General features: G+C 33.5%; 1 protein-coding gene across 1 annotated transcript in view; it reads left to right on the top strand.

The window, feature by feature from the left end:
• RSRC1 (arginine and serine rich coiled-coil 1) overlaps positions 1 to 13925 on the top strand; it is a 426163-nt gene that overhangs the window by 174661 nt on the left and 237577 nt on the right. The window contains exon 5 of the mRNA XM_030928335.1: positions 4673 to 4709. Within this exon, the coding sequence (XP_030784195.1) occupies positions 4673 to 4709 (37 nt within the window). The remainder of the gene's footprint in view (positions 1 to 4672; positions 4710 to 13925) is intronic.

The following is a 13925-nucleotide window of genomic DNA, read 5'->3' as shown; positions in this document are numbered from 1 at the left end:
GCCCCAGCTTTCTTTTGGTTCATATTTGCCTGGAGTCATGGGAAACCTTTTTTTGGGAAACCCTTCTGAATCGGTTTGTATTGTGTGTCTTTTGTAAATAATACATTGCTGGATTTTGTTTTTTTATCCAATCTGAAAATCTTTTCTGGAATTTCAATTCCAGATGATTATGGATGAACTTTCTCTGGTTTTCTTTTTAGTTATTGATTACTTAGATTACAATAATTGCTCAATTCTAGGTCATCCTTTACGTGCCTTACCTTGTTGATTCTTCCTGAATTTATTTCCCTTCTTACCTGCATTATATTCCTCAAGACTTCTTTTAAATAATGTCTTTGTGTGGTGAATTTTCTGAAACCTTGCATGCTGAGAATTTCTTTATATTTATTTGTATTTAAATAATAGTTTATTAGCTATATGTTAATTGTTGGTTCACAGTTCTTTTCCTGTAACACTTTATCTTGAGAGTTATTATTACTCCATTGTCTTCTTGTCTTCACTTTAGTGTTGAGAAATCTAATATCAGTGTTATTCTTCCTTTGTGTAGGGGACTCCTTTTTCATTCCAGAAGCTTTTGACTTTTCTCTTAATCCATTATAGTCTTAAATGTCCGTATAATATGCTTTGCTGTGGATTTTTAAGCATCCTTTTCAGCACTCTATGTGTCCTTTCAACCTGAGATTTGAATATTTTTATATCTGGGAAATCTCTGTCATTATTTCTTCAAATATTTCTTCTCTTTCATTTTTTTTTAACCCTCCTCCTAGGATTCTCATTATATAGATGTTAACACTTCTACTCCTGTTCTTAATTCTATCAATTGTTTGTCTTGTATTTTTGCCCCCTCCCTATGCCTTCTACAATAGTTCTTCTACCCAGTTTTCCAGCTTATGAATTCATCCTGTCTGTATCTATTGTGTTTTCAATCCATCCTCTGAGTTCTTTATTTCAAATGATTATGTTTGTAATACCCACTATCATATATTGGTTCTTTTTCAAAACTTCATTTTCATACTTAGATTTCTAAAAATCATCTCTTTGAAGATGTTATTATGCTCACATTCTTGTTCATTCTGTTTTCTCTGGATCAGATTATTATTTTTTTAAATTCTGGTTTATACATCTTACAGTTTTCCTTGTGGGTTCATCTATTTTTTCCTAACAGCATTTAGCTGCCTCAGATAGTAATTTTAATCTAAAAGGAGGGGTAAAAACCTGAGATCTGACTTGTGCTTCTCCAGGCTAATTTAAAAACTAGAGTGGACAACCTCTAGTGTTCTAGTGGAGCCTCAACTACTTTCCCCATTGTGGCTCCCACACCCTCAAAAACAGTAAAAATAAATAAATAAATAAATAAATAAATAAATAAATAACCATCCACACCCTACACATGTTCGTGCACATACATGCACCTGTGCCTTCCTCCTAATACTACTGTTTTATCTCAGGCAGCAGCTCAGTGTTGCAAATTGCCTTGCTCTTTACATGGGTTGGAGATAGAGTGGGACTGCGTAGTACTGCTCAGAGACCTGAGCTGGTTGCTACTGACTCTGTACCCAAGCTTGTAGTTGTGATTCAGATGTCATATCCTTAAATATATTGATTCAGTCATTTTATTGGGTGCCGGAATATAAAAATTAAAAAGATGGAATGCATATCGTCAAGGAGTTTTCACTTCACTGGTGTAAGTAGGAAAGTAAATTGGCATTTATAAAATACTGTGATCAGTTCTGTGATGGGACATGCCCAGAGTGTTATGGAAACATATAGGAAGAATTCATTACGTGATTTGTGGGAAAGGGAGGAGTTTTCCCCAATTGAAGAATGGTTTAGGATGAGTCCTGAAGGGTGGATTTTTGTTAGATAGGGAAGATAAGAGGAGGCTGGGAGGAAAGGAGCATTTTAGGTAGAGGGAGAAAGTGGTTCATTGGTGAGTGAAACCAGGTTAGTAGCTTGTTGTGGCTGCTGTTGTTACTTTTCATGTAATGTAGCATTGACAAGATAACAGAGGGAATAGGTAAACTGCAGTATGGTAAGATATTGTAGATTTTAAGAAGAGAATTGACATAAGTTTACATTTTAGAAAAACGTTGCTGTGTTAATGGAGAATGAATTGACATGGGACAAGACAGGAACTATTGACATTCAATAAGAGGATATTGCAGCAATTTAGGGAGAAAAGATGATGGACTGAAATACCATAAAAGCTGTGAAGATAGAAATTGTTAGATCTAATGATAATTAAGGATATTGGATAGCCAGGGCCCTGTAGTTGATTACATTTGGTTACGTTTGATAGCGAAGGAAAGGGAATGTGCCAGGAATAATGTCTAGTTTTCTCTCAGCCATGCCATTCAAAACATTTTATAAATATCTTTTAATTTAAAGAATTACTTAGAAACATGGCAAAGCAATAGCCTACATTTTCTTTTTGTTTTAAAGAACAGTTTCTTGTCCTCATTCTAAAATACAGGTATCTCAGAAAATTAAGTGATTTTCCCTAAGATTGTGGCAGACACAGTTGACAGCAAACCTACCCTAAAATGAGACTATTTACAGTCTTTGTTTATCCCATTTTGTGTGGACATTAATAGGTTTCTTTCAGAATTATTTAACGTGTATGATGATGAGATGCTGCATCAGACCCTCCTGGCACCATTGTATGACATACCTTAACCTTTCTAAAATCTGAAATATTCTGATAAAGCATGTCTAGCCCCAGCTATTTCAGATACTGAAGTATGGACTTATACTTTGAATCTGATCACTTGTGTTCTTTTTATATTGCAATATTATTTTCTGATAAGAACCATTTTGTGACAACGTAGCTGTGGGAGAAAGCGAAGTAGATGTGTATTATATAGCACAGACTCTAAGATAGATTGCCAAGTGAAGATACAAAATGGGGTGTATGATATGCTTCTATTGTGGATTTCAACAGACATAGAAGGGGGACACACACACACACACACACACACACACACACACGAGTGCATAGAATATCTTCAGAAGGATAAACCAAAATTGAGAACTGAGAGTCAGTGATGGTAGGAAGACTTAATTTTATTTATTTATTTGTGTGTGTGTGTGTGTGTGTGCGCACACACTCACATATATGTTGCCCTGTTCAGATGTTTCACTATATGTTACTTTTTTGTTTAAATTTTAAGTTATACAAATAACTGTATTTGAATGTTCTTGTGAAAATGTAAAGATTCATTTGACTTCCAGCTCTGATAAATGCATTAATTTTGTAATGATAAAGTATAAAATAATTATTTATATAGATAGTAGCCTTCTCTCACACCTTGCAGTAATTTATTCCTATCATTTGTCAGTACGACTACAGACATTAGAGATTAAATAATGAGTTTCAGAAACCATTAAATATCTAAACATTGAATATATAGTTTTGCTAAGATTGCCAGAAGCAGGAAATACAGAAGAGAATGGCTGAAAATTAGTGCTAATCAGTAGAAGTGGGAATTTACTCCTAATATATCAGACTGGGCAGTGAGAGCAAAGATTGGAAGCCATGAGTACAGTTTTCCAGCAGCAAATCTGAAGGGAATAAAAATGGAGAAATTTGGAAAGATAGTATAGCAAGACAAAGGAAACAGGTAAGTATATCTTTGGCAAAGAAAAAGTAGAAGACAGAAATAGAAAAGAAAGTTGAGACCTCTCAGAGAAGCGAGGAGATGTGGGGAGAAGATTAAACATCATGAATATAATAATGTTGTTTATTGTTGGAGGATTTATATTAATAATTACTTTCTGCAATGTGGTAGGATTATTTTTCGTTAAAAAAGGTAATGCTTGGTACGTATAATGGAACTAAAATACTGCTTGATCAGAATGAGAAAAGCCAAAGTTCATTTGTCGTAAATAAATTGGTACAGATTGAAATTAGAAAAAAATTTAACTGTTTGCCACATTTCAACAAATCTATATTTAAATTATGTTTGTTACATGTACAGATACTTGTATTTTTAGTTCCATAAGCAGTCTCTTTTACAGTAAAAAGCAGGAAATTTAATACTTAAAATATATCATGATATTTGATGTTTATGATTTCTTTGGTGATATTTTCTTTTTTAATATTAAAACGATCTCAGGTCCTGATTTGTAGTGTACATTAAATTCATAAAATTAATGACAGAAAATAGGTTAAGATTTAGTTATTTAGCTATGTACTCACTAATGTATTCTTTATGTGTACATTCTTTTTATAAAAATGTAACCATTGATGGATGGATATTTGAGAAACCAAATATAATAAAATGTAAGTTGTAGAATATGGGTGGTAGATAGAATCTGTAAATTTGAACATTTTCATAATGTTGGAAATAATAAAATAAACAAAATTTCTAATAGAAAAGCTAGTGTGAAAGGAATAGATAACTGTGTGAAGAGTAAAATGATGTTTGTGAGTTCTTTATCTTTTTTATTGACTGAAAAATCTGAAACTTCTTTTAGTGAAATACCAATTTCGTGGTAAATCTAATATAAATTATCTGTTCACTTTTGATAAAAATTGTTTTGTCCTTAAAAACAGTGTTATGAACATAATACATATGAAAAATTACAAGGGTTTATAAAACATTTTTGAGGTAAAAAATTAGAGCAGACAAGGATTTAGCAACTATTTAGAACTTTTATTCTTCTATTTTAGGGAATCTGGAAACATCAAAGCTGGATTAGAACATCTGGTAAGTTCTAATTTTCTCTTGAACATTTGCATCATCTTTGATATCTGCATTCTAAATGAACACTTTTGAATGAGCTTTGAATACCTTGTATTGAGAAAGTCAACCATTTCCCAAAGGGTCAGCTTACTGTTATTATGTGAAGGCACTTACATTTTCATTTCTCTTATCATTTCAAGGGAATTTAAAAAATTTTTAAATTACTCTTTTTTGATGTAGAGATGAAATAAAATGGATGACAATCCTTGGATTGATGCTTGCTTTAATTATAAACAAAAATTGTTTGGTGTAGAATTTTTGGCATATCTTGATCTGATGAAAACAAGCTTGTGTTTTAAGAAAAACAATCAAATATTGCATGCATAAATACGGTATGTTTTAGCAATTTAGCAGCTTTGAAAGAAGTGCACAGCTTTGTCTTTCCTCATGTCTTTGCTTTATGAATAATGCATTGGTTTAAACTACATTCAGATTTAGAATATAAAATAATTGAGATGCAAAATTTTTGGTTTAAGTAAACATTTTAGAGAAAAGTGAAATTCAAACTGATTTAGCATTAAAATCTGTTATTGATCAAAAAATTGGAAAACCCATACAATTGTAATATGTCTGAAATTCATTGAGCCCACTGTATTGAGTGTTTATTACAACATTAAGTAGTTCATTTAAACTGAGCATTACAGAGTCATCCTCCAGTTTCTGGTCAGATCCAAATGTTGAATAATTGATGGTACAGATTCTTTTGTAAATACAGTCTAAGTAGTTTTTTAATGCAAGACTTCGTTCGTATATCATACTGTAGCTTTGTTAACTATTAATGTACTTTTGTTCTGCTTCCACAAAAGCAAACAGTAGAAAGAGACAGCTTCATTTTGACTTATAGCAGTTTTTTTTTTTTACAGGAATTTTTGGTTTTTCTTTTACAGCTAATGGAAACTGAGGAAACCTAGACTTTTAAAAGTGATCCTAAAAATTAGAGATTATTTAAAAGGAGGATATAATAGAAAATTTGAGCTATGTGTTTGGGGACTAGAAGTTAGTAAATAACATGCTTATTTTCATCATTAAAAAGTATTTCCTGAACCACCGTTTATCACTTCATAATAGCACATAGATTTAGGATATATGGACATCAGAATAAACATGTTAATCTGTAACATCACATTCCAGTATCAGTTAGGGGCTTACAACAAGGAAGAACAGCTATCATAGTGCCAAAATGAGGTATCTTTTATTTTTTATTTTTATTTATTTATTTATTTTTATTTTTAATTTTTTTATTTTTTTTTTGAGATGGAGTCTCACTCTTTCTCCCAGGTTGGTGAGTGGTACGATCTCGGCTCGCTGTAACCTCTGCCTCCCAGGTTCAAGCGACTCTCCTGCCTCAGCTTCCCAGTAGTTGGGATTACAGATGCCCATCACCATGCCCAGCTAATTTTTTTGTGTTTTTAGTAGAGATAGGATTTCGCCACATTAGCTAGGCTGGTCTCAAACACCTGACTTCAGGTGATCCGCCCGCCTCAGCCTCCCCAAATGCTGGAATTACAGGTGTGAGCCACCCGGCCTGAGGTGTCTTTTATACTTTTGTTGTAAATTATTATTTATTAAAAAGACTGTATTTACTTTGTTCATGTTCTTCAGTAAATAAAAATGCCTTTGATGTTTTACTAGTTTAAATTTTGTACTTTTTATACTTACTAGTGGCATCTCATTTTCAGTAACTATTTCACACGTTTATATTGTACTCATAATTTTATCTAGCAGTGGTTTTTCTAGCCGTGCCTTGGGCTGCCCGGAAAGCTCTCCAAAGCAGTTGGTATTGCAGACTTCCACTACTCACTTTAACCAAAATAGTTCCACTTTTAGTTATTTTGTAAACTTTTGAACTTTTTAATAACATTTCATCTGAAGAAAGAGTACTCTGGCTAAAATTATTTTAAAACTTTGTATAAAACATAGCTACTCATTGAAGAATAATTGTATATTAAGTATTCTTCCCTGTTTTTGACACTAAGTTATATTTCATTTTTACTTATGTCATATACCTCAAATATATTTCAAAGATAAGCATTTTGGGAATAAAGAGCCGGGACTAGCATACAGTTAGGGAGTAAGAAGCAGATGACTTGAATGCATTTTATCTTAGTTGTTTGAAAGACTGTAACTTGATGTTGTAATTGACCCACTAACTGTGAACTATTAACAATATTCATCTATCCGTCTGTCTGTTAATCCATCCATTCATCCATCTTGCATTTTACATTAATAATACTCAGTAAAGTCAGTGATGTTATGAAGAATACCTTTATAAACCTTTCTAAAAAGGTTCATGCCTAAAATGGAGCTAACCTCACAATTTATGGGTTGAGCATTAATGAAACTTGTTCTGTCTAGTACCTGTGGGCACCTGAGGTTTGTGTCTCTCCCTTTCACTGCTGAGCTGATTGTTTAGAGCCTTCTGGCATATATGTAGCTCTTCTTTGAATTGGCTGTATATCCAAATACAATTAGAAGTATATTTTTGAAGAGATCAGTGTTAAAAAATATATGATAAAATTAAAATGAGAAAAGCACCCTGTACATTTAGAATTAATCTCTTTGTATAGCTTTCTTCAGTCTTTATTTTTTAAAAATTATTTACTTAGATTATCATAGAGAATTAGCATTGTTCTAAGGGGATAAAAGCCAATATACATTTTAATAAGTTAAGAAAAATTACATATGTCACTTGTATACTTGCTACCAGGTAACGTAGTTGCCCTGTTTTTGTACTATATGTGTATATACTCTTCTTGGTATATAGTTAGATGTAACCCTGAAAAGGAGAAAGCAAGTGTGGATCTGTGGAGAAAAGAGTGGAGTAGGTGGACTGTTCCCCTGGAACCTCTTCAAGGACTAATTTCCTTTACTTAAGTCTTTTACAATCTCCTAAACCGTTGATTCACCGTCTCTGTTTTTTTTTTTTTTTTTTTTTTTTAAATCATTTATTTCTCTCAATGTTGCCAGGTGATCCTGAGAACTGTCCTAGTATCTCATTTTCCTCAGCTTAAATTTTTTATAATATGCTGTCCAATACCATCTTATTTTTCTTTTCACAAACTCGTTCACTACCCATAAAGTCTATGCCTGTTTAAAGTTCTAGACTGAGACTTTGAAGGCTGCTGCTCTGTTATCTATTGATGATTCTTGTCTGATGATTGCAAAATATAGATTTTTCAATTCTACTGCTGCCTCCATGTTACAGCCAGCATTCTACAGTAAGGAAGAGCCCACCTTCCTTATTTTATTTATCTATTAGGAGTAAGGACTCATGATTTTAATTTTATTAAATAGGTTATTGTCAATTACTTTCCTTATTTATTTTGATGCTCAGATTGTCCCAGATTTATCAAGAGAGAATCTTTTCATGATGGCTTCTGAGTTCTTTGTTTTTTTGTTTTTTTTGTTTTTTTTTTTTTTGAGACGGAGTCTCGCTCTGTCGCCCAGGCTGGAGTGCAGTGGCGCGATCTCGGCTCACTGCAAGCTCCGCCTCCCGGGTTTACGCCATTCTCCTGCCTCAGCCTCCCGAGTAGCTGGGAGTTCACAGGCGCCCGCCATCTCGCCCGGCTAGTTTTTTGTCTTTTTTAGTAGAGACGGGGTTTCACCGTGTAGACCAGGATGGTCTCGATTTCCTGACCTCGTGATCCACCCGTCTCGGCCTCCCAAAGTGCTGGGATTACAGGCTTGAGCCACCGCGCCCAGCCAGCTTCTGAGTTCTTGTAACAAGTGAGAACCCTGACTCCTAATAACACCAATACAGTTACTCCTTTGTTCAGTCATATAATGTACATAAAATAGTTTTAGAATTGCTACAAGCATACTTTGAGTAAAATAACCCTATTAAAAAGAGTTCAAGATTTATTTGCAGTTCCTTTTCTCCAATGAGTATAGTTATGTTATTCATTTGAAATATAGTTGCATTTATTTGTTTCTCTTTGCATTCAATTTAGGTGTCTTTGTACCCATTCCTATTGATTTAGTTATGTTTGAACATGTATGATGTTAACATGCTTCCAGAGGTCAAAATTATACACAGTGGTATTCTCAGAGAGGTGTGTCACTCTCTTCCTTTCTAGCCTGTTGTCTTCCACCCCTTGTAAATAGCCAATTTTATTGACTTCTCGTTTATTATTAATCCTTTTTTTTTTTTTTTTGTAAAACTGTGTGTGTGTGTATGTTCTTCTTTTTTCTTTTTCTTTCTTTTTTTTTTTTTTTTTTTTTTTTTTTTTGCTTAACAGTGTATCCTGGAAAAATCACTGTGTGTATCATTATATTTATTGTGTTTCTTTATTAAGGGTCTGAGATTTTAGCCTACTTGCATGTCTTCCACAGTTGTATAGATGCTGGCAGAAGATATGAGATTCCTGGGTCAGAGGCAAAGTGGTTTATTGCTAACAGCACAATGGGTAGCACATGCTTCATGTGTGTATAGATTTTCTTGACCCTCAGGTTCCAAGAAGTAATGCTGCATACTCAGTGGGTTTGTGTCATAGCTCAGTGCCTATAACTTTTTTTTTTTTTTTGCCTATAACATTTTTTAAGGCTTAAAGAAAATGAGTGAAAACACTGCTTATAGTGTTGTGCTTAATTAGATTTTATAATGAACTTAAGAAAATAATTTTTTAAATTTGATGAATAATCACTTACAGATAAAAGTCCTTCTGATAATAACCCCAGGATTATATCTTTTATCACAGAAGGGTTGAAGGAGTGGAGGTGGGTGGTTATTAGATGTTGCTCCTGGCATTTTTTTTTTTTTTAATGCTGCTCCAAAGTTGTAGAAAGTTGACTCTGAGTTCTTCTTGTTCTATCAAAGGGTGCTGACTCGCTGACTCCATGTTTTTTTCTTTTTTCTTCCTTTTTTTTTTTTTTTTTGGAGATAGGAATCTTGCTTGGTCTCCCAGGCTGGAGAGCAGTGGTGCAATCTCGGCTCACTGCAACCTCCACCTCCCAGGTTCAAGTGGTTCTCCTGTCTCAGCCTCCTGAGTAGCTGGGACTGCAGGCACCTGCCACCATGCCCAGCTGATTTTTATATTTTTACTAGAGACGAGGTTTTACCATGTTGGCCAGGCTGGCCTCAAACTCCTGACCTCAGATAATCTGCCCTCCTCGGCCTCCCAGAGTGCTGGGATTACAGGCATGAGCAACCACGGCTGGCATCTCCATGTTTTTCCTACCATTATGTTTTAAAGTTCTGGATAATGTAGTGAGTAGTGATGCTTATTGGACTACTGAATGGGGATTCAAATGTTTACTTTCAGCTGGGGGGTTTAATGAAGTTAACACGTTTTTGTTTTTCCAATTAGGAAAAAAACATAGGAGATAGAGCCTTGCCATTTGATGACAATACCGCTATTATTATTTTATAAGCAAAAAATGATGCTATCCTTTTCTCTTGGGAGAAGGATTTAGATCAGAAAATATTAAGTTGAGCTGTATGAAAAATTTTATTTTTTTAGGTCAAAATAGTTTCGTGGGTTGTTTCTGGCTTGAAAGAAGGACAGCTGTGCTATGCCCCCTTTGGCAAGGAATGAAATGAATTATCCTGATCAGTATGATGTTTCTAAAGCTTCCTTTGTTCTCCTTTCTGAAAGTCAAATAAATAGAAGTGGCTTGTAGTAACTGTACAGAGTGATCTGGGGCAGTGCTTCACCATCTTTAATGTACATTTGAGTCACCTGTGATTCTTGCTTAGAGCACGTTCTGATTCTTTGGGTCTGGGGCACAATTTGAAATTATGCATTTCAACAAGCACCTAGGCAAGGTTAATGCTGCTAGTTCAGTGACCACCAGAAAGAAAAATACATTAAAAGGCATTCAATTGAAAGACATGTGTCCAGTGAAGAAGGCTTTCTGAATCTGGTGAAGAATCTAGGTGTTTTCCTTGTACTCATTGAGTATTATTCTGCAACCCATGAATGATTGGTTGGGTGTTCATAAACCCAGGGGAAGGAGTACTCCAAAAAAGTTTATAGAGGGGCAAAAAATTCATCTTATTTTGCAAGAGTCAGACATTTGTTTTAAAATTTTTGGTTTAGATGTTAAGTTGTATTTTTCAGGACTGGAGTTGGAACCTAAGACTAATAATACCTTGTTAAGCTTTAAGTGGAAAATTAAATGAATGATAATACATCTTTTAGTGAAAAGGGTTACAAGTGTTTACAGCTTTAAGTGGGATTTGTTTTCTATTAATAGTTGAATAGCAAAAGAACTCTGGAGCCATACCTGTGGGTTTTGTCTCTCCACAGAGGTCTCATTTATGTTTCTTATATTGTATAACATTTGAGAGTGATGACCTACTTGTCCTTGTGGTCAAGTAACACAGTCTGACCATTTTAAGTGTTGAAAAGCAACCATCATTAATAGTTTGTTTAGCCCATCAGTGGTTTAGAAGAATATAGTTCTGCTTGCCAGAAATGTAGGCAGGCCCATTGCTATTAAGTATTCATCAATAATGATCAGGTTCCAATAAAAGCCCTTTCCTTTCTGTTTTAGACTATTTTACATAGGACTTGAAAATCAAACTGCCGTATTTCAGTTTTCAGACTAATAGCTCTATTTAACACAAGCATAAACACAGTTAATGGATTATTATCATACTTTTGGAAATTCAGTTAATATACAACATGAGCTAGAAAATGCAAAAATAGATTATAAACCCTATTCTAAACTTTCGTCTATGGCATTTTAAATATTTCAGTTTTAGCTTTATATTTTCTTGCTGTGTTGTGAAAAAATGTTTTTGACATTTGTCTAAATGACTTTGAGAGTGTATTATCTCAAAATGCACTAATGTTACCCATATACTCAATAAATTTATTAAACACTGATTAAAAATGTTAGCTCATGTCACTATTTAAGGATTTCAGCATAATAGATGCCTTTCCTCCCAACATTTTAATTTATTTTTCTCACCTAAGACAATATACATTTGAGGTTTAGGGTAAAACTGCATATTAAAACAGACACTTTCCTCAAACTGTGATCATGAGATGAAACAGCATAAAGTTTTTCTTCTTTCAACGAGACCAATTCCATAAATCTTTCTCTTTCCTTTTAACAGACAGTGTGTCCTATGAATGTGTGCAAATTAAAATACCTTTAATGTGGATAAAATGTTAATGTCATGTTAATGTCATATTACTGTCATAATTTCTTAGGCAGTTTACAGATCTTAAATCTGAGGACTGGCATATAATCTAGTCATAAACAGTGCCGTGTCAAGTGATCCATTTCTCTGATACATTTTGATGAGTTACAAGTTTATTGAAAATTGCTTCTGTAATAAATGATTAATATTGTCCAGTCATTCAAATAGCATGAACTTGGGCCCTTCTCTGCCCTTCCCCAATTCCTCCTTTCACCCTCTAGAGAAAGATCTGTGTGTTTTATAAGACACAATGGTTTTTAAAATGGTGAGGAAATGGTGGCAGGCTGATGTTTAAAAAAAAAGAACAAGATGTCATGCAATTTTCATGATATTGTTAATAGTCTCAGAATTATGTTTAATATAGATCATTTTTTTGACTTTTATGCACCTGAGGTTATTAAAGCTTTTAAAAATAAAACTATTCTAAATGCATTAAAGTAACCCCCACTTCCCATTACTTAAGGGTCTAAATATCAGACCTTCTTGAATATTGTATTTTTATTACTGTTTTTTGTATTAGGGTTCAAAACACTGTAGGCTTGCCTTCATTGCAGGGCATCCCATGTGGTACCTAGTTGTCATTTCAGGGGCTTTGTTGGGATCTAACTTAAGTAACTGTAGAGAGAGAACTAGCAACAGGGATAACAGCATTGCTTTCTGTTTCTCCAGTCAAGGTATTAGGAGTTAAGATGGAGAACGCCTTTGCCACAGTGGTGTCTTTAACCACAGTTATTACCATTTGCCCCTGAAAAATAGCATCTGTATTTAATTTTAACATACACAGCCTGTTTATTTTAGGAAGAGCACAGCACAAGGAGTCAGAATACTGTGATTTTACTGTACAACCTCTGGAAAGGTACACCGCTGCTCTGTTTCACTTTTTTCATTTTCCCCTTACTTATAGTGTTGTTAAAATAGTGTGTGAAAATTTATCAAAGCATAAGACTTTCTAAAGTATATCAGTATTTTTGTAGAGAAAGAAAAAACTGTAACAGTTCCAGTTAATGTAAGTAGCTTAACATAGATAAAAACAATATCTTAATTCCAGTATACCCAGAGCGAACTATGAGAACATTTTTTCCTTTATCTGTTTATATCTTTACCTTTTTAAAAACTTCATTATATACTTTTAAATATTATAAAGTACTTTACTACATGTTCATTGTAATATGTCAAAAAACTGATACATAAAAAAATGATTATATCTTTTCCTACCTGCCATCAATCTTGTCTTAATAGTTACCACTCATCTCCTGTATCCTTCTCTATTTTCAGGCATATATATGCATGTATTACTTAGCTTTTTGTTAATTTGTAAAAATACAGTTATACTATTTATGGTACTTTACAACTTGGACTTTTTATTTGTTTAGTGCTAGATGCAAGATATATACACACGTGAAGCTGGTTTTTGCTGGAATTCTGTCAAAATTTGCAAGTTAATGCTACTACTTTATCATTTAAAGCATTTGTAGGGAAAATTTGAGGACCACGTAATTTGTCTTTTATGGCGTCAGCACAGACTCAACTTTCTTTTTACTTTGGTTACCTTAATTATAGTATGTGTAAGAATAGGCTTATGATAAATTTATTATAATCAATACAGGAACGAATGGGTTACTTTATATAAGAAAATCCTATTTCATAATTGCAAAAAACAAATAAGCGAAGATGATTAGATTAGAAAAGAGGCTTGTGACCTCTTTAAAATATTGTTTAGATTTGTTACAGACTAGTATTTTTAAATCTGAAATTTTGACCCAACTCTTTCTGTGACATTTTATTATAATCTTCAATTTTGGTAGTGACTGTATCATATCATCATATTATAGTACAATTTCTTTCCTTGTTGACTCTACCTTTTAAGTTAATATTCAGCTTTGCATTTATTTTTTGACTAAATTATTCAGCATCTGCTCTTGCAAATGTTGCATGTTTATTGACTTGTTTGGAAATCGAAAGACAAGTAAATTGATACCATATTGTTTAGTAAGTTATCAAAGTTTTTTTTTTTTTTATGGGGAAGGACT

This window comes from Rhinopithecus roxellana, chromosome 1, assembly GCF_007565055.1.
Source record: "Rhinopithecus roxellana isolate Shanxi Qingling chromosome 1, ASM756505v1, whole genome shotgun sequence".
Classification (NCBI taxonomy): domain Eukaryota; kingdom Metazoa; phylum Chordata; class Mammalia; order Primates; family Cercopithecidae; genus Rhinopithecus; species Rhinopithecus roxellana.
This window is presented reverse-complemented; position numbering and strand designations above follow the sequence as displayed.